This window comes from Suricata suricatta, chromosome 17 (assembly GCF_006229205.1).
Source record: "Suricata suricatta isolate VVHF042 chromosome 17, meerkat_22Aug2017_6uvM2_HiC, whole genome shotgun sequence".
NCBI classification, from domain to species: Eukaryota; Metazoa; Chordata; class Mammalia; order Carnivora; family Herpestidae; genus Suricata; species Suricata suricatta.
The window spans coordinates 37,202,038-37,224,077 of record NC_043716.1 but is presented as its reverse complement, the minus strand read 5'-3'; the positions used below and the strand labels follow the sequence as shown (position 1 = coordinate 37,224,077).

Sequence of the window (22,040 nt, the reverse complement as noted above, 5' to 3'; positions counted from 1 at the left end):
ATCAAAGGGACTGAATGATATCCTGGGTCCATGTGGCAATGTAGTTAGGATAAGATAGCCATTGCGGAGTACAGACACAACTGTGGGTTCCTCGACTCTTAGAGCTTCCATTTCAGAAGTGTTGAGTTGCCCGGAGTTGTAACTGTGACTCTGGGGAATTAGCAGTCTTCTACTGTCCCTCCCAAATCAAGACTCATGCAAAACACTGGCGAAGGAGCCAACTTTACAGTCTAAATTTTATTATCTCCAAGTCACAATGCTGATCACAAATGTGCACCCTTTAAAACAGTAACAAACAACAACAACAACACATATGGAGAAATTCTTGCAATGAAACACAGTGGACCAACAGAGACAACTGTCACAGTGTCTTAAGGTCTAGGAATCTGGGGATGCTGCCCACAGGCTTGAGGAGACATCTTCAGGTTTAAGGCAAAGGGAACAGCCTACAAAAGGCACAACCACCAGAAACCCCTAGAAGAATCTCTCAGTTATTTCCTCCTTAGGGGTTACAGCTTGAGTGCCTCTCCCCACTCCCCACCCCCCTTCTGTGACTTAAGAGCGGTTAAGTCAGATCCTGGAGAGAACAGAAACAGTGACATTACTTGGGGAGACACAGCCACCACCATGTCCCTCAGGTTCTGCAGGACAGAGACAGTGACCAAGTTACCCCTGGCAGACACAAGCGCTGTAGTACTAGGGATCTCTTCCAGAGACAGCAGGGGAGTGGTTCAGCTCCTTGGATAGGGAGGAAAAGAGGGAGGAGCCTGTGACCCAAAAGTGACTGGCTTCCTTAGGTCTGAAGCCCAGATGGGTATCTTCTGTTTGCAGGGACAGGAGCAGAACTTGGGAAAATCAGGTAGTAACATCTAAAACACTTGTAGTAGGAAAGACATGGAGAAAAGCAACTGCAAAGTATAGGGTTAGACTGCTTGCTGGATATCTGCCTCTAGAGAGGTGCGTTGGTCCAAAGCAACTGGAAAGGGGGTGTGGGAGGACGGATGGAAAGGAGAGAAGCAGGGCCCTCTAACTGCACTTACCTCAAAGACTGAGCCCCGAGGACTATGTGAACACAGACCCCTAAGGAGCAAAGGCTTACTCCACTTTCCCTTTCTCTCAGGGCATCTGGATTGCCATCTCTCCCCACTGTAGAGACTTTGCCCTCAAGTGGAGGACTGACATCTATACAGTATGCGGACTGACGGAGACTCAGGCTCCTGAAAACTGAAGTCAAGAAGGGCTCCTACTATACACTGAACTTTTCTCCACAACGAGACACTCTGTGGACGGCTCTGCTTCAAGGGTTCTAGGAATTGAGTGAATCCAAGTATATAAATAACAAGGGCAGCCTATACACTTGATGGGGGAAAACTGGCTGGTAAAACTTCAATTATCTGGGATGCAGGGAAAGAACAAAAGGGAACCCAGAGGGGCTAGCAAATCAGAAGAATGAACTTGTCTCATTTAAAGGCAGAGAGAAAAAGAAACTAAAAGAATATTAATTTAAGAATAGTAAGCCAGGCTTTATAAACGAACATCTTAGGAAATAAAACATACAGGAAGAAGCGTCCCTGGGAGAAGACCCTTGAATTTCCCAGGAAAAAGTGAAAGAGAGTAAAAGACGTGGGCTTCTAGATGTAGACCCAGAAGCCAGGGCTGGCTGGATCTCTGCGCCGCCGAGCACAGCCAACTCAAGTAAAGAGTGGGGATGGGAGGAAGTCCGCCTGTGCAGCCCCTTCTCCCACAGAGCCTGTCCTCGGAGGAAAGCAGGGGTCCTCCTCATTCCGCTGCTTGCTGGTAGGAGCCACCCTGTATCTCTGAAGCCCTCCTCGTAGTAAACAGCCAGTCGTATTTCTCTTCTCTCCTGTGTTCTCACCTCTGCAGTTCTGACAGGGGTGGGGAAATGGGAAGAACCATCATTAATGGACCTTCTGGGCATTTGTAAGCTGTTTTAAAAAGCCACATTTCTAAATCATGTGCTTTACTATTTTTTTAAATGTTTATTTTTGAGAGAGAGTACACGCAAGAGAGGGGGAGAGGGAGAATCCCAAGCAGGTTCTGTGGTTACAATGCAGAGATTCTCCACCTCTCTTTCTCAAAATAAATAAACATTAAAAAATAATAATAAATATAAAATAAAATAATAAAGTCCCTAACAAAATGAAACAGTAAACCTCCCATGATTCTTCTCCATGACTTTTAGAACTGGCTCTGCTGCAAACAACTCAAATTTAGATTTCCCCTTTCCTTAAAAAAGAATGCCCTGCATTTTCCCCTTACAGATTCCCAAATGAAAGTCTGCCAAGTTAACAGTGGTTTCTGCTTCAAATTTTGAGACTCCGTTAAGCCTCCCCGTAAGATATCTCTTGATTATAACTTAAAGCATTAATTAGGTGATTGTTAACTAAGTAAGCATAAGCATTAGTTTTAAGAAAGTTTTAAGAGCTGGGGCGCCTAGGTGGCTCAGTCAGTTGAGCATCTGACTTCTGCTCAGGTCATGATCTCATGGTTCATGAGTTCGAGCCCAGCATCAGGCTAAGTGCTGACAGCTCAGAGCCTGGAGCCTGCTTCAGATTCTGTGTCTCCCTCTCTGTCCCTCCCCAGCTCATGCTCTGTCTCTTTCTCTCTCAAAAATAAACAAATTTTAAAAAATTAAAAAAAAATTAAAGCATTGTTAGAGTCATAGTATATTGTACACTTACTTTTATATGATGTTTGATTTAAATTATTTAGGAACTCATATTAACTGGAACCCCTGCTTACAACCTGAAATAATAAAGTTAGAATTTGTTACCAGTCATTAAAAAAAAAAAAAGATAATGGAGACACACCCAGAAAAGGAGAGACATTTTCTAGGGAAAAGGAAAGCCCACTGATGTGGGAAGCAGCTCACATACCTCAGGGGGTGGGGGCTTGATGGTGACTGGCTGGGGAGTCCTCCGGGGGGGGGAGGGCTTTGGCTGCACCTGCTGCTGGGCAGGGTTATAGTAGGTCACTCCTCCATATACCTGTGATGGGGCCTTGGGACCCCAATGAGTCAAAAGAAAAAATTAGACAAAGTCACCCTAACTATGATTTATAGGAAACATTATTCGGGCAAGAAACATTATTTGGTAACAAAAATAAGTATTGAGGAATCTGTAAGTTTTTAAATTAAAGTTTAGTTTAAAATAAAGTGATTTTTCACTTCTACCTTCTTATCTCTTATTTATATTCTGGTTCTTACTTCTTCAAAGTGGTGCTCAGCTTTTTCTCTTACCATCAACTGAAAAACGGAAGAGGCTAAACTCAATAGTAACACCTCACATACCAGAAGGTGTCGACCTGTTGGGAATTAAGCAGCACAGGAAGGGGTAGGGCTGGTAAGGATAATACAGTTTCTCTACTCAATTGAATAGCAGACACAGCTACCTAAGATATACTAAAACACTTTAATGAAATACCACCATTCAAGAAACAGAAGGCAATAAACAGATGATGGGCATTACATAAGCTGCATTTCCAGCTCCTGACCACCGAGAGGCACCCTAGTGCCACATGCAAATCAGTGCCATCGAGATGTTCTCTCAAATTCCTTAAGCATTCTCCCTGTACTACCTCCTTGTCTGATTTAAAGGATGTGTACCTAGAAAAGCTACTCATTAGCCATCTCACCTGCGTATTAGGATATAGATGAGGAGGTGGTGGGGGAGGCAGTGCCCCTGGAGCATAAGGGTAGCTAGGATTACCAAAGTTCATGACGCCTGGAGCAGAAAAGTAAGTGGGAGCAAGCAACTGCTGAGGTGGTGGCTGTCCTGGAGACATGGACACTGGTGGGGGATAGAGGCCCGGATTGGGGAGAGGTGCCGGTGTCTGGTGGGGATGTAAACCTGGACGAGAGGAGGAAAACAAAAATTAAATAGAAGATAACACCATTTCCATGGGATGGCTTGGCTGCCCTGCTCAGCACAGAAAGACTCAGGATGGAAGTCCTCAGGATGGACCCAAGAGGAGTTGGTTGCCCAAGCAGCCAGAGTGGCCACGCTTGTGAGCAAGCAGCACAGAGCTCAGCAGGATGGAGCTGGTGAAGCCCCCAACACATATCCTCAGGCACTGGAAGCATACAAGCAGAGGTGCAAAGCTTACCTGGGTGGGGAAGGTGCATTTCTGGCTGCACAATCATGCCCTGAGGAGGCAGTGGGGCAGGGCTGTCACCATGGGTATAGATTGGTCCCTGGAACTGCACTGTAAAATATCACATTGGGACTCTCATAAACCCTCACTCTTCACATCACATGGATAAGTCTCCTTGTCCCCCAAACCCTTTAAAGGATGTTCTCAACTTTCCACGTGAAGGAAACAGCAGCCAGACAATGTTTGATAACCACTGTGAGAAGTCAGAAGGGAAATCCAGGCATCAAGAGGCTGGTCTCTTAGTTCACTTCATCCTGCTGAGAAAGGTGCCCCAGGGATAAAAAACAAACAAACAAAAAACCCCACTCACATGGATCATAGTAATGTCCTTCCATGATACTGATGTGCACGGGAGGAGCAGGGGGCTCTGGCACAGGTCTTTGTCGCTGAGAGGAATACCGTTTGGCTCGCCCACCCTGGACACCCTGAAATAAAGAGGTCTGAGCAAAAAGACTCTCAGAGGGCTGACTTTCATATCAAGTCCCACTCTCCTTTAGGTGCTGTAAAACACCCTTGGTACATGGCACATGTTTAAATAGTACTGGGAAAATGAGGGGACCCTGGGTGGCTCAGTTGGAAGATCATGCAACTCTTGACCTCAGGGTCGTAATTTTGAGTCCCACATGGGATGCAGAGATTACTCAAATCAACAACAAAAGAAAGCTTAAAAATTTGCAAAATAAATTGAAAAACCAACAAGAAACATCAAGAACTGAACCTAGACCCTCTACCCTTTAATTTGGAGGGCCAAATTAAAAGAAATATGGGTAAATCAATAGGAAAACAGACTCTAAGGCCATCCTGGTTTAAACAGTGAATAGCTGTTGCATGCAGCCCACTCCCCCAACTACTCCCTTTTACTTTTGTACCATTTCTTCCATCCGGTTAAACTGTGGTGGAGGTCCTGCTCCCATGTGTATGTGGTTCGGCATACCTGTAATACACCATAAAAGTCATGGCTGCATAGCAGATAGACGTTGAGTGGGACTAAAGAGGAAATTACAGGTTACAGAATCTAACATGTGGAATTGCTTTCTTCTTTTAAACTAACAAAACTCTTTTTTCTAATGTTTATTTATTTATTTTGAGAGGAAGAGGAGGAGAGAGAGCAAGCAAGCACGTGCATGTGGGGAGAGGGCAGAGGAAGAGGGACTAGGAGAATCCCAAGCAGGTTCCACAGTCAGCACATGCCTGATGCCGGGCTGGGTCTCATGAACCATGAGATCCTAAGATCATGACCTGAGCCGAAATCAAGAGTCAGAGGCTTGCCGACTAAGCCACCCAGGCGCCCCACAAAATTCCATTTAAACTATCTCTGCTTCCTGTCAATACCAGCATTTGGAAATTTGCCCTCACTGCCTGCAACCTTATTACAGCAATAAAGCCTTTGCGCACACATGCACACACACGCACGCGCACCCGTCCACACACTTCAATGAGAAAGTGCAAGTTCAAATTTCTCCCACCAAATACTTCCTTGTACAGAATCCCTGGGAGGTTATAATTAGCATAGTACATTATCAAACATATTGAAAAATCTCAGCCCTAAAGTGTCTGAGCGTAACTGGACATTCTGTGAATCTGCCCAATTATTCCAGTCATAGAGATCTAGGCTGGAAGTTTGGAAAGATACTCCCCTCTGGCTGAAAATGGCTCAGGACAAAAAAAGACATCTTACAACGGTAATAAGGTATCAGCAGAAGGGTATACTCCTCCATTCAAATATCAATTCCAGATCTAGTTTATACTACATTGGTTTTGGTGTTCAAAAATGCACAGGGGTGCCTAGGTGCCTCAGTAGGTTAAGCATCTGACTCTTGATTTTGGCTCAGGTCATGATCTCATGGTTCATGGGTTTGTGCGGCCACTGTCAGCATAGAGCCTGCCTGGGATTCTCTCTTCCTCTCTCTGCCCCTCCTCTGCTCTCTCTCACTCGAATTCTTTCTCAAAAGAAAAAAAAAATCATGCACACGAGAGAAGGATGCTGAAATTCCCAGTCCAAATGAGGATTTCCAATCTTTAAGTTCTAATCAGATATCAGAAACAAAGGAAAAGAGGTTTTGATGTACCTGATTGGAAGAAGACAAAGATGGATGGGCAAGAGTGCGATACATAGGTCCTAGTTTCTAGAACTCTGCTATCCAACGTGATATCTAATAGCCACATGTGGTTATTTTGGTTGAGAGTCCAACTTCGGCTCAGGTCATGATCTCAGGGTTTGTGTGGTTGACTACTGCATTGAGGTCTGTGCTGACAGCGCAGAGCCTGGAGCCTGCTTCAGATTCTGTCTTCCTCCTTCTCTCTGATTCTGTGTCTCTCCCCTTCTCTCTCTGCCCCTCCCTCGCTTGTGCTCTCTCTTGGGGAAAAAAAAAAAGATGGGGCACCTGGGTGGCTCAGTTAGTTAAGCATCCGACTTCAGCTCAGGTCATGATCTCATGGTTTGTGGGTTTGAGCCCCGTGTCAGGCTGACAGCTCAGAGCCCAGAACCTGCTTCAGATTCTGTGTCTCTCTCTGCCCCTACCCAGCTTGCACTCTGTCTCTCTCTCTCTGTCTCTCAAACATAAAAAAAAACCTCTATAAATAACATTTAAAAATACATAAAAATAAAAGAAAAAATTTTTCATCCAAATTCAAATGAGTATCTGTATTTAATTTAATTAACTCATATAATAAGAACACTGCCACCTTCTTCCAACTTTTTCCATATAGAATGGGTAAAAGATTCTGCATTCAGTAGGTCAATATTGATGACTGGTCAGGTAGGCAAAGTAGTGGAGTCATCTTGAGTAACAGATAAAACTTCTCTGAGGTCTTTGCATGAATATACCTATGAATCTGTTTCTTTCAGTTAATGAAGACAAAGATAGGGGCACCCGGGTGGAGTTGGCTGAGCAATTCTCAGAGCTTGCTTGGGATTCTCTCTCTCCCCCCCTCTATGTCCCTCCCCCATTTGCACATGCATGTACTCTCTCAAAAATAAATATTAAAACACACACAGATATTTATCAGACACTATATCCCTGAGAGACCTAATACCATGTCCCCAAACTCAATGATGCTAAGGGAAAAAGGTTAGTCACTAACCCTAAGGTACCTACCCCGAAGCTCACGTGGCTGTAGGAACGAAGGCTGCCCGGGATTCCAATTCTGTTCTGTTATGTTTAGTTGTGCCACATCTTGCTCAAGTCCACTTGTAGTAGAATCCACCGGAGCCTCCCAGGTTCCGGTCTTAGCAGGTGGAGGGGGGGTAGTTTCTGGGACCGGAGGCACTGGGTTCAGCCCTTCAGGTGGAGGGGGCACCTCCTCAGCAACCTTGACGGCATCTCCAGCTTTGATTCTCGTTCTTCTTGCCCGGGAATAGGATTTCTTCTCAATAGGCCTGTCAGGGGCCGGTGGTGCAGTGTCAGGAGCAGCAGCCGGAACCTCTGAGGCTGCCTCTTCCTTCTCAGGACTGCCAAGCACTTGAGCATCAGCTTCTGGAGATGGATCCCTCACAGGAGCCTGCTCTAGGCGCCGTGACCGGTAACTGGCTTCATGCTTAACAGTCTCACCAGACCGGCCACCATGCTGCCCACCAGCATCCATGGGCCTAAAACCAGCACGACCTTCCTTGAAGCCCCCAGATCGAGAATAATTTCTGGGAGCAGACATCCGGCCAGTACCAGCAGCATTTCTGTTGATAAATGTCCTTGGTGGTAAGGTACCCCCAGGACCCTGATGGCGATGGGACTTGTTTGGCCGCTCAACAATCCAGTTTGGATCTCTTTGTGGAGGACTCCCAAACCTGAAACAAATGAAATGGCAAAAGTCTTAAGGAAAAAAATAACAAGAGACATGACCACTAGAGATATAAACTGAAGGCCAGGGAGACGTCACCCATTCCTCACCCACTGAATGACAGGCTGGAATGGCATTTAAAAAAGCAGAGGTCTCTCTAAAATATAAATGGTATCAACTCCAAAATTTTCTCACCTGGGTTTCCGGATTCGACGGGGTTTGATGTCATCAGGATTGTGAGCTGAGCGGATGTCATAGCCATAAAGAGCAATGAGCTCCTGTCGGGACTTTGGAGCTTGTTCATCTTCCCGGAACTTGTCATGCTCCCAGCGACCCTCATCCTTCCACAGCTTTCGCTGTCTCCCCTTGGGTCTGGATAAAACCAGGGAAAACTGTCTTAGGTTGGTAGATTCTACTAAATAAAGATGTTCACGAAAAAATAGGTTGGGCAGAGAACAGTAGGAATTTCACTGGTCTCCCCATCTTCCCAGACAGATTATACAAAACCCAGAGTGAATCAGAGAGCCTACTGGACTCAAATATAACAAGGGACAAAAATGAGGAAAGACCTCACTTCAAACTACTCTGCACCTTAGAAATATGTCTCACCTATAAGGCAGCCTATGCAAGTATTTCTTATCCCAGAGTCATGAGCCTTAAATTAAGGAAGGCAATGGAAGTGTGGGTCCGGATCCCAGCTCCTCCACCAAGTTACCAAATATCCTAAGCCTCACTTTCCTCAAAAAGGACAATCCTAATACATAAAGAACTATGAGCAATAAATTAGCAAAGTGCCTGGCATATAGTAAGCACTAAACATATACTAAATACCAGCAACAAGTGGCTGTACCTGACTTCCTCCTCCTGAGTTTGCCCTCGAAGATCATGCTCAAAGAAGAGCCCTTTCCGTGGTATGTATGCTGGGTTCTTCCGATCTTCATCATCATCCAAATGCTTAGGGCCTTTTTTACCCACTTTGTTCTCCACAGGCTCTGTGCTCTCCTAGAGGATAGACAAAGGGCTCCTTATTCTCTCCAAGGGTTAGAGCCCTTATTCTGGCCCCTAAAATGGAGGCCTGTGGTGGACACTGACCTGTCCATCCCCACTCTGCCTCTCTCCAGTCACAGTGCCTTTGGTGTCAGGCTTTTCTTCTCCCTTCTCCTCTTTTGCTAAAGAATTTGCAGCATCATTAGCTTCTGATTTCAGCTCCACTTTGGAGTTTTCCTCTTCACTGTATTCCCCTTCTTCACCCTGAAAAAAAAAAGTTGTCATCACTTGGAAATGGTGCATTTTTATTTTCCATTCTTTTTTTTTTTTAAGTTTCTTTATTTTGAGAGAGAGAGAGCGCGCGAGCAAGTACGGGAGTGGGGGAGGGGCAGAGGGAGAAGAAGAGAAAGAATCCCAAGCAGGTTTGTGATTCAGCACAGAGCCTGACACAGGGCTCCAACCACAAACCATGAGACCGTGACCTGAGTCGAAACTAAGAATTGGACCCTTAACCGACTGAGCCACCCAGGTGTCCCTTATTTTCCATTCTTTAGGATGGAAACATTTTGTTTCTTTAAAAAAAAATTTTTTTTAAATTTTTTATTAATTTTTGAGAGACAGAGAGAGACAGTGTGATCAGGGGAGGGGCAGAGAGACAGAGGGAGACACAGAATCTGAAGCAGGCTCCAGGCTCTGAGCTGTCAGCACAGAACCTGATGCGGAGCTCCATCCCACGAACCATGAGATCATGACCTGAGCTGAAGTTGGACACTTAACCGACTGAGCCACCCAGGCACCCCTAGATGGAAACATTTGCTTTTTTTTTTAATGTTTAATTTATTTTTGAGAGAGACTACGTGAGCAGGGAAGGATCAGAGAGAGAGAGAGTAACAGAACCTGAAGACAGGCTCCAGGCTCTGAGCTAGCTGTCAGCACAGAGCCTGACACAGGCCTCGAACCCATGAACTGCAAGATCATGACCTGAGCCGAAGCCTGACGCTCAACCGACTGTGCCACACAGGTGCCCCGGATGGAAACATTTTCTAATGAACTTACACTACCATGTAAGAATTAAAAGTAAACATATCAAAACTCTTACAAAAATTTCTAGAGGATGGGGCACAGAAAAAAAAACCCACAATAAAAAAAATATACGTACATATATTTAGATCCATATAAGTTTTCCAGGAAGATATGCAAGGAAATGTTAACCACACTAGCCTCTGGGGAAGGAGCCCAGGAGATAAGAAAAGGAGGCTTTAAGCTGCCTAGCATGCACGGGTACCTGGGTGGCTCAGCTGGTTAAGCGGACAACTTCGACTCAGGTCATGATTTTACGGTTCATGAATTCAAGCCCCGCATCAGGCTGGCTGCTGTTAGAGTAGAGCTCACTTCAGATCCTCTATCCCCCTCTCTCTCTGCTCCTTCCTTGCTCATGGTTTCTCTCACTCTCAAAAATAAACAAACATTAAAAACAAAACAAAAACTGCCTAGCATACAGAAGGAGCTTAATCTTTGTTGATAATTCCTCTCTCTCTTCATGAATTGTTTCTTAGACATGCAGTGCCTAAAAACTACACTCTAACTCAAGTTGTGAATTCTTTCACCTCAGAAGAACTTAGAACAGAGATTCCCAACCCTTTAGATTATGTGGACCTCTTGTTAAGCTCCAAAATTTTCATAGATCTCCATTAGACAATAGCTTGTATAATACCCACTGACTGAAAAAAACCTATAACAACTTCTATACATTCAATAATACTTTAAAAAAATTAACATCGTATTAACTTGTATATTCAAAAACAGTAGTACACAAAGGAGGGAGATGTACATTCAGTCTATAAATAATATGAACTGAGCTGGTGTATTTGCAAACTCTGCAATAACCCTATGATTTTTCAAGGCACTACTGACCCTCAAATTGGGAAATAATGGCTTATATTTTTAATGTCTGTGATATGAATACTCAATTTTCCACAGCATGAGATCACCTTAGCCAACAACTCAGTCCAGAATTATGTAATTATAGAATTTTGGCTTAAAAAACTTGTTCTTTTAAAGATTTTATTTAAAAAAAAAAGATTTTATTTTTCAGTAATTTCTACACTAATCTTGGGGCTTGAACGAACCCCGAGATCAAGAGTGGCATGCTCTACCAACTGAGCCAGCCATGTGCCCCTGACTTAGAAAACTTAAAGAACTTGTAAGACACTGCATTTTAGACATGAAAACAAAGCTCAAGTGCTTTCTTGCCTCTCCACATCTCCTTTCCTCTACCACCACATCAAGACTGGATAACCCTGGGGCACTGGGTGGCTCAGTCGGTTAGGCATCGACTTCGGCTCAGGTCATGGTCTCAGTTTGTGAGTTCAAGCTCCACATTGGGCTCTGTGCTGGCAGCTCAGAGCCTGGAGTCTGCTTCAGATGCTGTGTCTCCTCTCTCTGCTCCTCCCCAACTTGTGCTCTGTCTCTCCAAAATAAATAAAGGTTACAAAAAAAAAAAAAAGACTGGATAATCCTGCTTGTGACAGAGAAACTGCTGAGTCTGTCCATACAGATTTTATGTTTTGTATAGGTTCTAAAGCACAAATTGCAAGAATCTTGTTCAGTATGTGTATATGACCTTAATTCGTAAGTCCCCACCAAACACACACACACACACACACACACACACACTGATTTCAAACATCTTAAAATATTATCAGCATGATTATGAGAGAACTTTATTTTATGCTCTGTCCCCTCTAGTCCATGGTGGAATGTTAAATGAGGTGATTCTTTTATTCCAAATGAGAAACTGATTTTGTTTCCTAGGCAGGACAGAAAGATACAAACAGCAGCACTGAGGAAACCAAATTAAAGTCTGATCTAACTGAAGACAAGAAGGTACTACTCCAGGATCACACTGCTTTGGCTAAGGACTGACACCAAAATCCTTTTCCAGAGACAAAACTCCCCTCCTGCGGATTCTACCTTCAATGAACACTCCTCCCAACTCTAAAGTCTAGCTCTCCCTTGAAGCCCCTGGTAGCATTCTCACACAGAAGTTTTAGCTCATTCCTGCACTCCCTATGTATTTCAGAGTAGGAGATAGAGTTAGTGTCTTCCTGGTCCTCAAGGTCTCTTTTAGCTCTAAGTTCTCCAGCATCATTTTAAATTCCTACCTCCCTGAGGCTCCAAGTACCTAGCTATATAGCTCTATGCCTTGCTTCAGCCCACTCTGCCACAGACTTGGAAGACTGGCAAGATGCTCAGTCTTCACCTCTGCTACAAGCATCTGTTTCCATGGCCACACTTCAGACAAGTCTTATCTGGAACTGCTATACATTTCTTTTTTAAGCAGACTCCACACCCAATTGTAAGAATGCGGGGCTTGAACTCATGACCCTGAGATCAAGAGTTGCACGCTCTGCTGACTGAGCAAGTCAGTGGCTCCTGCTATAGACTTTATTTTTCTCACTATTTGTTAGTTCAAGCCCCACATCGGGCTCTGTGCAGACAGCTCAGAATCTGGAGCCTGGTTCGGATTCTGTGTCTCCCTCTCTCTGCCCCTCCCTGATTTGTGCTCTGTCTCTCAAAAATAAATAAACATTAAAAATTAAAGAAAAAAGCAACAACCAAAAACCTACCACATGCAAAAAAAAAAAAAAAAAAAAAAAGACCCTTACACCTCACCCCATATACAAAAAATCACTCACAATGAATCAAAGTCCTAAATGTAACACCTCAAACTGTAGAACTTTTAGAAGAAAACAGGACTTAATCTTCATGACTTTGATTTTGGCATGGATTCAACCTTCTTAGAGATGACATCCAAAGCACAAGCAAAAAGAAAAAACAGAAATATCAGACTTCATCAAAATTGAAACCTTACACCATTAAGAAAGTAAAAAGAAAACCCACATAATGGGGAAAAAAGATTTGCAAATCATGTATCTGATAAGGAACTTATAACTAGAATATTTTATAAAGAACTCTTACAACTCAATAAAAAGACAACCCAACTAAAAAACGGACAGTGGTGCCTGGGTGGCTCAGTCGGTTAAGCATCCAACTTCAGCTCAGTCATGACCTCATGGTTTGTGGCTTCGGGTCCTGCATCGGGGTCTCTGCTGTCAGCACAAAGCCTGCTTCAGATCCTCTGTCCTCCCTCTCTCTGCTTGTCCCCTGCTTGTACTCTCTCTCAAAAATAAGTAAACATTAAAAAAAAAAGTTTAAAAATTGTCTGAAACGTTTCTGGGAAAATGGCAGTTGCAGTTTCTGATCTCTTCAAATCTCCACATGAAATGAGGTTTCCTAGACAGCAAAATCAAAGCCCTTTAAAGGCTTTGGAAAACATTTAAAACAAAACTAGGTTACAAGGTATTCCCCAGACCTCCAAATACAAGCACACAGAAATAAAGCACCAACAGCCATTAAGATCTGCACAAAACTGGTGTCCGTACTGGAGAAGGCAGAGTAGTAAATGGAACTGAGAACAGGAGAACCCTGAACTCATCAACAGGTATTTATTTAACAGAAAGTCAAACTGAAAACAAAGGTTGCAACTAGGAGAGATTTTACTGTCTCCAATAGTGTTTGAATGTGAGGGTCCTGCAGAACGAAGCTCTCCAAGGGCTAGAGCTGTCTGACTCCTCTGAAATCTTGCAACTGACCTAGCTATCAGGACTCCCTTCTAGGACAGGGTCCCACACCAAGGAGAAACTTGAGAGGACAATCTGATTGAGCAGGAGAGGAGCAAAAGGAATGAAGAGAAGCTACAATACAAGCTAGGAAAGGGAACAAAAACAGGAAATCTCAGAAAAAACTCCACCATTTTTTTTTTTAACACTACAGGAAAACAACAGAAGGAGCTTTATGAAGTCAGAAAAAAGCTACTTTGAGCCATCCGGCCTTCCAGTAAACCAGGAAAACGATTTCACATAAAAATCAATAACAAAAATATAGAGGTCAAATCCCACATAAACTTATCATGAAAAAGAAAAATTAAGTAGAAGACAGGCTCACATAATATAAAAATTGTAACTTTATTTCAAAATGAGCTAAGAACGCATGAAGAAAGTTATGTAAGGTATGAAAGAACATCAATCAGAAAAACTCAAAAACGAAATGAAAGAACTCAGGAAGGTACTAGAAAGTAAAGAAAAATCATTTCAAATACAAAGCCTAAAACTAGAAGGAACACAAGAGTGAATAAACCCAGTAATAACATCTTAAGTGAAAAGAAAAAGTGAAAAGGAACAAAATATTTTTCAAAATCACGCAGCGAAGGAAAAAAGGATTAGAAAGAAGGGGTCAAATACTGAAGACATGCATAAAATGCTTAGGGGGCACCTGGGTGGGTGGCTTTGTTGGTTAAGTGTCCAAGGTCATGATCTCATGGTTTGTGGGCTCAAGCCACGTGTGTTGGGTTCTGTGCTGACAGCTCAGAGCCTGGAGCCTGTCTTCAGATTCTGTCTCCCTCTCTCTGTGACCCTCCCCTGCTCGCGCTGTCTTTCTCTGTCTCTCAAACATAAATAAAAACATTAAAAAAAAAAAACCACACACACACACACACACACACACACACACACACACACACAGGGACTACCTAGGCAAAAACAGCAAGTGGCCTATAGTGATAATTTGTTTTGCTCAAGACAAAATCTTTGGTTCATGTTGTCTTTTCATGGATCTGGAAGTAATTTGCAGGAAATAACAAAGAACAGTGGAAGCAAGTTGGGTTGTACCATGAGTGAACAATCATCAATATTTTTTCAACAGATAAACTGTTAAGGAAAAGAAAGGGATGAAAAACTAACCTGTAGACTAAGAGAAAGATCAAATTTGGGGCACCTGGGTTAGTCGGTTAAGCGTCCAACTCTTGATTTCAGCTCGGGTCATGATCTCATGGTTCATGAGTTTGAGCCCCACAGCATGCTCCGAGCTTCTGATTCTCTCTCCCATTCTCTCTCTCTGCCCCTCCCCCAACCTCACACATGCTCTCTTTAAAGATAAACTTTAAAAAATATCAAAACTTAAAATGGATTACTACGAAAGTCAGGACACCAGGCTATTTTCTGTAATCTAGACCACTGCTGCCCAATGGATGAGGCTTTTACCTATGCCGTCCGATACAGCAGCTAGAAGCCACACCTGGCTGAGTATTAAAATGTGGCCACTGCAACTGAATAACTGAAGTTAACTTTAAGTTCAACGAATTTAAATTTAAATGGCCACATTTGGCTAGTGACTACTGTACTGGACAGAGCAGAACTAGGTTTCCTTAACTTTCAGACAATACATATACTATATATTGCCATTTCAAAGTCCCACAAATTGCTCAATTTCAAAACATTCAAATTTTAACCTACCATTCATTGTCCCTCCTAAAATCTCCTCCTGTGTCCCAGTCTTTTTTTTTTTCCAATGTATTTTTTGTTTTTGAGAAAGAGAGGAAGACAGAGACAGAGTGAGAGTGGAGCAGGGGCAGAGAGAGAGGGAGACAGAATCCAAAGCAGGCTCCAGGCTCTGAACTGTGAGCACAGAGCCCAATATGGGGGCGCGAACCCAAGAACCGCAAGATCAGGACCTGAGCGAAAGTCAGCCACTTAACCAACTGAGCCACCCAGGCGCCCCTGCGCCCCACTCTTAGTGCATAACATCATTCATCAACGTGGGCGTCCCCTTAACTCCTTAATTCAGGCTCCACATTCCATCAGTCAAGAAGTTCTGTTAGTACCACCCCAACATGTCTCAAGTCCGTGAGTCCCACTGCCATGTCTCTTCTTTAGGGTATCATCACGTTCCCTGGCTTGTCCTAACAACCTCTTAACTGGCTCTCCCTGTCCCAAGTCTTGCCTAACCCACAATTCACCTTCTATACTTATGCTTTCAGTAGCCTTCTTTCCTTGCTATTAGGATAATACCCAAATTCATTTACACACAGAATGGTGAGATGCTATAAATTCATAATAACCAAACCTCACTGACCACTGCATACTGCCTGACAATTTTTCCAGGGTTTCTATTCTCTAGTGACTATTGCATTCTTCATCCTAAGACCTCTCATCTCCCTTCTACTCTTTGCATATTAACTTCATCACTGACTTCAGAGAAAATCAACTCATCTCATCAATCACCACATTCTGTGAATTCCATTACATAAGTAACTTTCAATTCTGTCCACTTTTCCCCCTAAATTTATGTATTTTAAAAGACAGAGAGAACTCAGGAGGGGCAGAGAGAGAGAGAAAGAGAGAGAATCCCAAGCATGCCCTGCACTCTCAGCACAGAGCTGATGTGGGGCTCAAACCCATAAGATTGTGACCTGAGCCAAAAGCAAGAGTCAGACGCTTAACTGACTGAGCTATCCAGGCAGCCCTCAATTCTGTCCACTTCTATTTTCACATACATCACTCCATTCCAGGCCACATGTACTGCTTGCCTCAACTTCCACATAGCTTTAACTAATTTTTCTGCTTCCAATTTTGCTCCCCTCAAATCAACTATCATTGCAGACAAAATAACTGTTATAAAATAATAATTCTTGGGATGCCTGGCTGCTTCAGACAATAGAGCATCCAACTCTTAACCTCAGGGTCTTGGTTCAAGTCCTATGTTGGGTATGAAGCCTACTTAAAAAAGAAAGATCTCAGGGGCGCCTGGGTGGCTCAGTCGGTTGAGCATCCAACTTCGGCTCAAATCATGATCTGACAGTTTGTGGGTTCGAGCCCTGTGTCCCCGCGTCAGGCTCTGTGCTGACAGGTCAGAGCCTGAAGCCTGCTTCCGATTCTGTGTGTCCCTCTCTCTCTGTCCCTCCCCTGCTCATGATCTCTCTCTCTCAAATATAATGTTAAAAAAATAAATTAAAAAAAAATCTCGTATTTTACCGTGCATAAACATCAACCTGGGATCTTGTTAACATATAAATGTCTGAGTCTTTCCTCCCTCTGCAAGATTTTGTTTCAGAACTGGCCAACTGGATCTTCTAAGGCAAGTGTTCCTTGGATCTGACAAATACTTCTTTAAAATTTAAGTCTAATTCAGGGGTGCCTGGCTGGTTTGGTCAATGGAGCATGCAACTCTTGATTTTGGGGTTGTGGGTTTGAGCACCATGTTAGGTGTAGAGATAAAATCTTAAAAAATATAAAATAGGGGTGCCTGGGTGGCTCAGTCAGGTAAGCATCCAACTTCAGGTGTCATGATCTCACAGTTTATGGGTTCAGCCCCATGTCAGGCTCTGCACTGACAACTCAGAGACGGCTTCAGATTCTGTGTCTCTCTCTCTCTCTGCCCTCCCTCCACTCACGCTCTGTCTCTCTCTCTCTCAAAAATAAATATTAAAATAACAATAATAATAAAATTTAACTCTAATCCATATCACACACTTGGTGAAAACCTTGTTATGCTTTCTCACTTCCTTACACTATAATCCAAATGCATTTTAATCTGGCTTATAGGTATAAGATTTGGACTCAGACTCATCACTTAGAATTAGTCATACTAAACTTTTCATATCCTCCAAATGGTCATGCAGTCCATTCCTTCTAGACCTTCTTCCCAATGTTCCCTATATTTAGGATATTCTGCCTGGCTAATTCCCACTCACCCTTCGAGTCTCAATTTTTTTTATTAATGCTTTATTTATTATTGAGACAGAGAGAAACTGAGCTTGAGCAAGGGAAGGTCAGAGAGAGAGGGAGACACAGAATCCGAGGCAGGCTCCAGGCTCTGAGCTGTCAGCACAGAGTCAGACGTGGGGCTCAAACCCACGAACCATGAGATCATGACCTGAGCAGAAGTCGGCCGCTTAACCGACTGAGCCCCCCAGGCGCCCCTTCGAGTCTCTATTTTAACATCCCATCCTCTAAGTGTTTCCAAATGCCCTAGACCCAGTTAGCTGCTCCCACCTGTTCCCAAAGCACCCTATGCTTCCAATATTGTGACAATCACCAAACATTACTATAGTTACTTGCTTGTCTATTCTCCCCCAGAATATAAACTCCACAAGGGCAGAACGATGTCTGTCTTTTATTCCAATGCCCAGTACAACTCCTGGCACACAGCAGGTACATGATGAAGAAAAGGAACAAGTAAACCCTTAATGATCTTGCCCCTGTTCACTGATTTGCCTTTATTTCTGGTATCCATCCCATAGCAACTATGATCCAGCCACACAAAACTATCAGTTTCCAAGTAAGTCCTATGTCTGGACTTTCACAGCTGTTGTTCCCTCTGCCTAGAACATGGTTTGTCTAACTTCAACTTATTCTTTCCTGAATGCCTAAAATGGATTCAGTACTCAGTCATTGATGCCCTACTTAACCCTGTCCCCAGCAGTTGTCACCAAATCCTAGGGTTGCCTGCATATTTATCTGATTTCCTTGTCATTCCTAAAGACAAATTTTGGTATAGCGTTCACTATTGCATCTCCAGTGCTTAATGGAAATCTAATATGCAGTAACAGTTCTATAAAACTTACAGAATGAACCTTTGATCCAATTCCTTCTGTTCATAACCCCACAACCAAAATCCAGAACTCAGGACTTTATTCAACAATGCCAGGAAGCAAACAGCCATTCCCATGGAATTTCTGGTAGCGTCTCCAACCAAAACAAGTAGGATCACAAAAGGTTGGCCTAAGGAAATTTTCTCCTGAACTTAAAAGGGAGAGAGTCCCCTATAAATTGAGGGTTCTTTCTGATACACTCAGAATCCTGCCCATTTCAGGTCTTCTGATACACTTGAAAAAAAATATCTGAAGTGCTGGTTTCATTCCCTAAGTAGCATAAAAAAAGGAACTGTCAAACATCCTGTGAAGGACTCCAAGATATTCTCATTCTCTTATTTAGAACCTTCTTTTCCAACATAGGACAAAAAACGGACACTAACAGTGTAACAGATGAAACCTAAAGAGGCATGCACCAAACTTAGCCCTCACTCTAAACGAGACCTTTTGTAACAGTTTTTGAAGGGCATAAACAGAAGAATGCACAAGAAAAGTAACAAGTGGGTCATGGTACTTTTGAACCACGGGTGTGTACGTGTTTTTAAAATACATTAAACACATATAAACCATTTTCCAACCTAGATAACATATAAAAAAGAACCTGTTACACTCACTTCAGAGTCTTCTGCACTTTCATAATCTGAGAGAACAGCTGAAACAAAACAGAAATATGTGAAGGAAAGAAAAAAGCAACAGAAATGATTATAAATACATTTCCTGAGTGCTTTCTGAGTCAAGCTAAGACTCTTAGGCAATGCTGACATCAACCTATCAGGCAGATAAAATTATAGTCCCTGTTTACTAATGGGAAACGGGCTCAAAGAGTGATTTGCCCATGATCATACTGCTAAAACGGATGCTCATAAGCTCTGTGCTACAAAGAGCCACGTTGTGGCAGTCTTCCTCCAAATCCATAAGTTTGAGAGACTATCAACTGCTGAAGATAGGTGATCTGAATTTACCGGCAAAAAACTTGTCATAATGCTACTCACCATCGCCCTCCATGCCATCTTCACTCTCCTGAGAGAAAGGACATGACATGGGTTAGTTCCGTGATTTCCAGAGGGTAGAGAGCTGAAGACTCAACGCAAAATGGTTGAAAAGGGAGATAAGGAAAGCTACATCTTTAACAAATAGCAACGGAGGGAGGTCCCGTCTCTTCACTTCCAGCCCCAGTTTCTGAATACACATCCGCTTTTCATCTAAAACAGCTCTGCCCTTTCCCCTGACACCCCCAACACCTCGTCCTCCCTTGGTCTCTGGATGCACACCGCAAAGGGATAGCTCTCTTCTCTAACACGATACGCCCCAACATCTACCATCAACTCCCGGCCCCGCATCACCACCTACACCCCGCCCCCTGGCCGGCCCCGCCCGCGCGCACTCACACATTCCGACTCCTCGGCGCTCTTCGCCCCTCCGCTCTCCACCCGCCGCAGATGAAGGGCCCCAGCTCGGCCTCCGCGCTGGGAAGGCAGAGAGCCGCTGCCACCGCCTCCAGCGCTACCGCTGCAGCTCCCGCCGCCCCGCGCCGGGGAGCCGCCGCTGTCTGAGCCCGAAGCACCAGACTCCTCGTCCTCCGTGTCCTGCGAAGCGCGCTGCCGCCGACGATCCGCCATCTTACGGAGAACGGCAGCCGCCGGCCAGCTCCTTCCGTACCGCGCCCGTCGCAGGGGCTGCCGGGAGGCTTGAGACCTAGTCCCAGCATGCTTCACGTGCGACACTGGCCGCCGCGCTCTTCGGGAGGAGGGGCTAGGGGCGGGCGCCCTGCGGCACGTTTGCCGGCGAGCGGGATTACGTAATCTGTGACATACGGGGGGCGTGCTGAGACCCCTGTCTTGCCTGGGGTAGGCCCCCGGCGAGGGGAGCCGCGTTCCTCGCCCAGCCATCTTAGGCCTTTCCAGTCGAAGGCGCTCACCTGTCACAGCTTCACTGCGGCATTGGAGCTGTTTCACGGGTTTCTATTTCCGTTTCTCGTTTCTACCTACGTTTGAAGCAGATCGTTTTACTGCATTCGTTTGCTTAGTAAAATCACGAGTGAAGGTAAACCTCTGAAGTCGTCGTGCGGCATCAGATTTGCCACAGAAGCCCATTTGAAGCTAAAAAGTGAAGGAGAAACCAGTTGTCTGCAGTGAAGCTCGACGACTTAGTGTTGCAGCACACCGTGTTTTCTCATTTCCTCTTCCCTCTTGTATCCCCCCACCCCAGCCATTACCTCTCCCAAAGTGCAGGCTGGTATAATGCTAGATTTAGAATCGATATTCAAAAAGATGATTATAGTAACCACCGTCGGTTCAATATCCTGACATGATTTCTTTCTCAAGGGTTACCAGATAGGTAGCTGAGGGGAATGCTTTGATTTTGGCCGGGCATTTGCCAGCACTGAAAAAAAAAAATCGGTGTATTTTCTTTGGACCATAGTAAATACATTCAAGATGTGTAAGGTATTAGTGTACCTACAGGAGTGCACATTAATAATATATATCACAGAAAAGTCACTATGGCATAGTACAGGACGCTTATGTAATATTCTCACAAGTTCTATGGTTGAAAATCCTGATGTTTAACACATTTATAGATCATGGGAAACTAGAAGGCATTCTGAATGCCTTCATAGATAGATTCAGGATCCAAAAAGATCTTAACAAGTGGCCAAATGTGACACTTTGTAAATCCAGCTCCAAAAGCCAGCATCCTGAGTTCAAAATGGAGGATGCATGCTCTAATAAGTGAAGGAAGGGGAAAGTAAAAGAAAGGGGAAAGAAAAAGGAAAAAGGAAAGGACCAGAGGAAAAGATGTGGAGGGTTTTTACTATCACAAGGTAAATTGAAGCAAATAAGGCTGCCAAGTTTAGTGTGTAAATAAGACAAGTGATAACCTGCCACTTTACCTTTCAGTCAGTCATTTGGTCTGGGTTCAATTTTTTTCCCCTTTTTTCTAAGTAGGCTTCATGCCCTGTGCAGAGCCCAATGTGGGACTTGAACCCACATCGTGAGATTAAGACCTGAACCGAGATGAAGAGTCTGACTAAGCCACGCAGGTGCCCAAGGCTGGGTTCAATTTTTAAATGAACACGGACAACTTGTTCACTCAGAGGGAACTGAAAGATTCAAAATGTTTGCTTTTGAGGAACAAGTGTAAATTCTCTGAATGTTTACCATAAAGAGAAGATTTGAGAGGGGCGCCTGGGTGGCTCAGTTGGTTGAAGGTCCGACTTCAGCTCAGGTCATGATCTCATGGTCTGTGGGTTCCAGCCCACGTCAGGCTCTGTGCTGACAGCTCAGAGCCTGGAGCCTGCTTTGGATTCTGTGTCTCCCTCTCTCTGCTCATTCCCTAGCTCACACTGTCCCTCTCTCTCAAAAAAAAAAATAATAATTTAAAAAATAATTAAAAAAAAAGATTTGAGATAGCCACAGCAATCTAACTATTCAGGAGACTATGAGGAACAGGAAGAATTGATCTTTTTTCATCACCCTGGAAGGCAAACCAAGAACCAATGGGTTCAAGTTACAAAAAATTAGATTTTATCAGCAAGGAAAGATTTTCTAACGTTTAGGGGAAAAATGCATAGGAAAAAAATGAAAAGTTGAAGCCGAAGATGGATTTCATTTGT

The 22,040-nt window shown here is 43.9% G+C and overlaps 1 protein-coding gene across 2 annotated transcripts; it reads right to left on the bottom strand.

Moving 5' to 3' along the window:
• Positions 1-210: 210 nt before the first annotated feature.
• CASC3 (CASC3 exon junction complex subunit) lies at positions 211-20,115 on the bottom strand. Of its 2 annotated transcripts, XM_029927853.1 has the most exons (14): positions 19,816-20,114; positions 19,420-19,447; positions 19,042-19,079; positions 9,043-9,201; positions 8,801-8,952; positions 8,146-8,322; positions 7,272-7,957; positions 5,043-5,107; positions 4,484-4,598; positions 4,126-4,224; positions 3,655-3,869; positions 2,898-3,020; positions 2,703-2,766; positions 211-1,886 (listed from the first exon to the last, which is right to left on the bottom strand). In XM_029927853.1, the coding sequence occupies exons 1-13, from the start codon at positions 20,044-20,046 to the stop codon at positions 2,743-2,745; spliced, it is 2,112 nt and encodes a 703-aa protein (XP_029783713.1). In that variant the 5' UTR covers positions 20,047-20,114; the 3' UTR covers positions 211-1,886; positions 2,703-2,742. The 2 variants fall into 2 exon arrangements, with proteins under 2 accessions (XP_029783713.1, XP_029783712.1); XM_029927852.1 differs by lacking the exons at positions 211-1,886; positions 2,703-2,766; positions 2,898-3,020 and having other exon boundaries at positions 3,032-3,869; positions 19,816-20,115.
• Between the last annotated feature and the right edge of the window lie 1,925 nt (positions 20,116-22,040).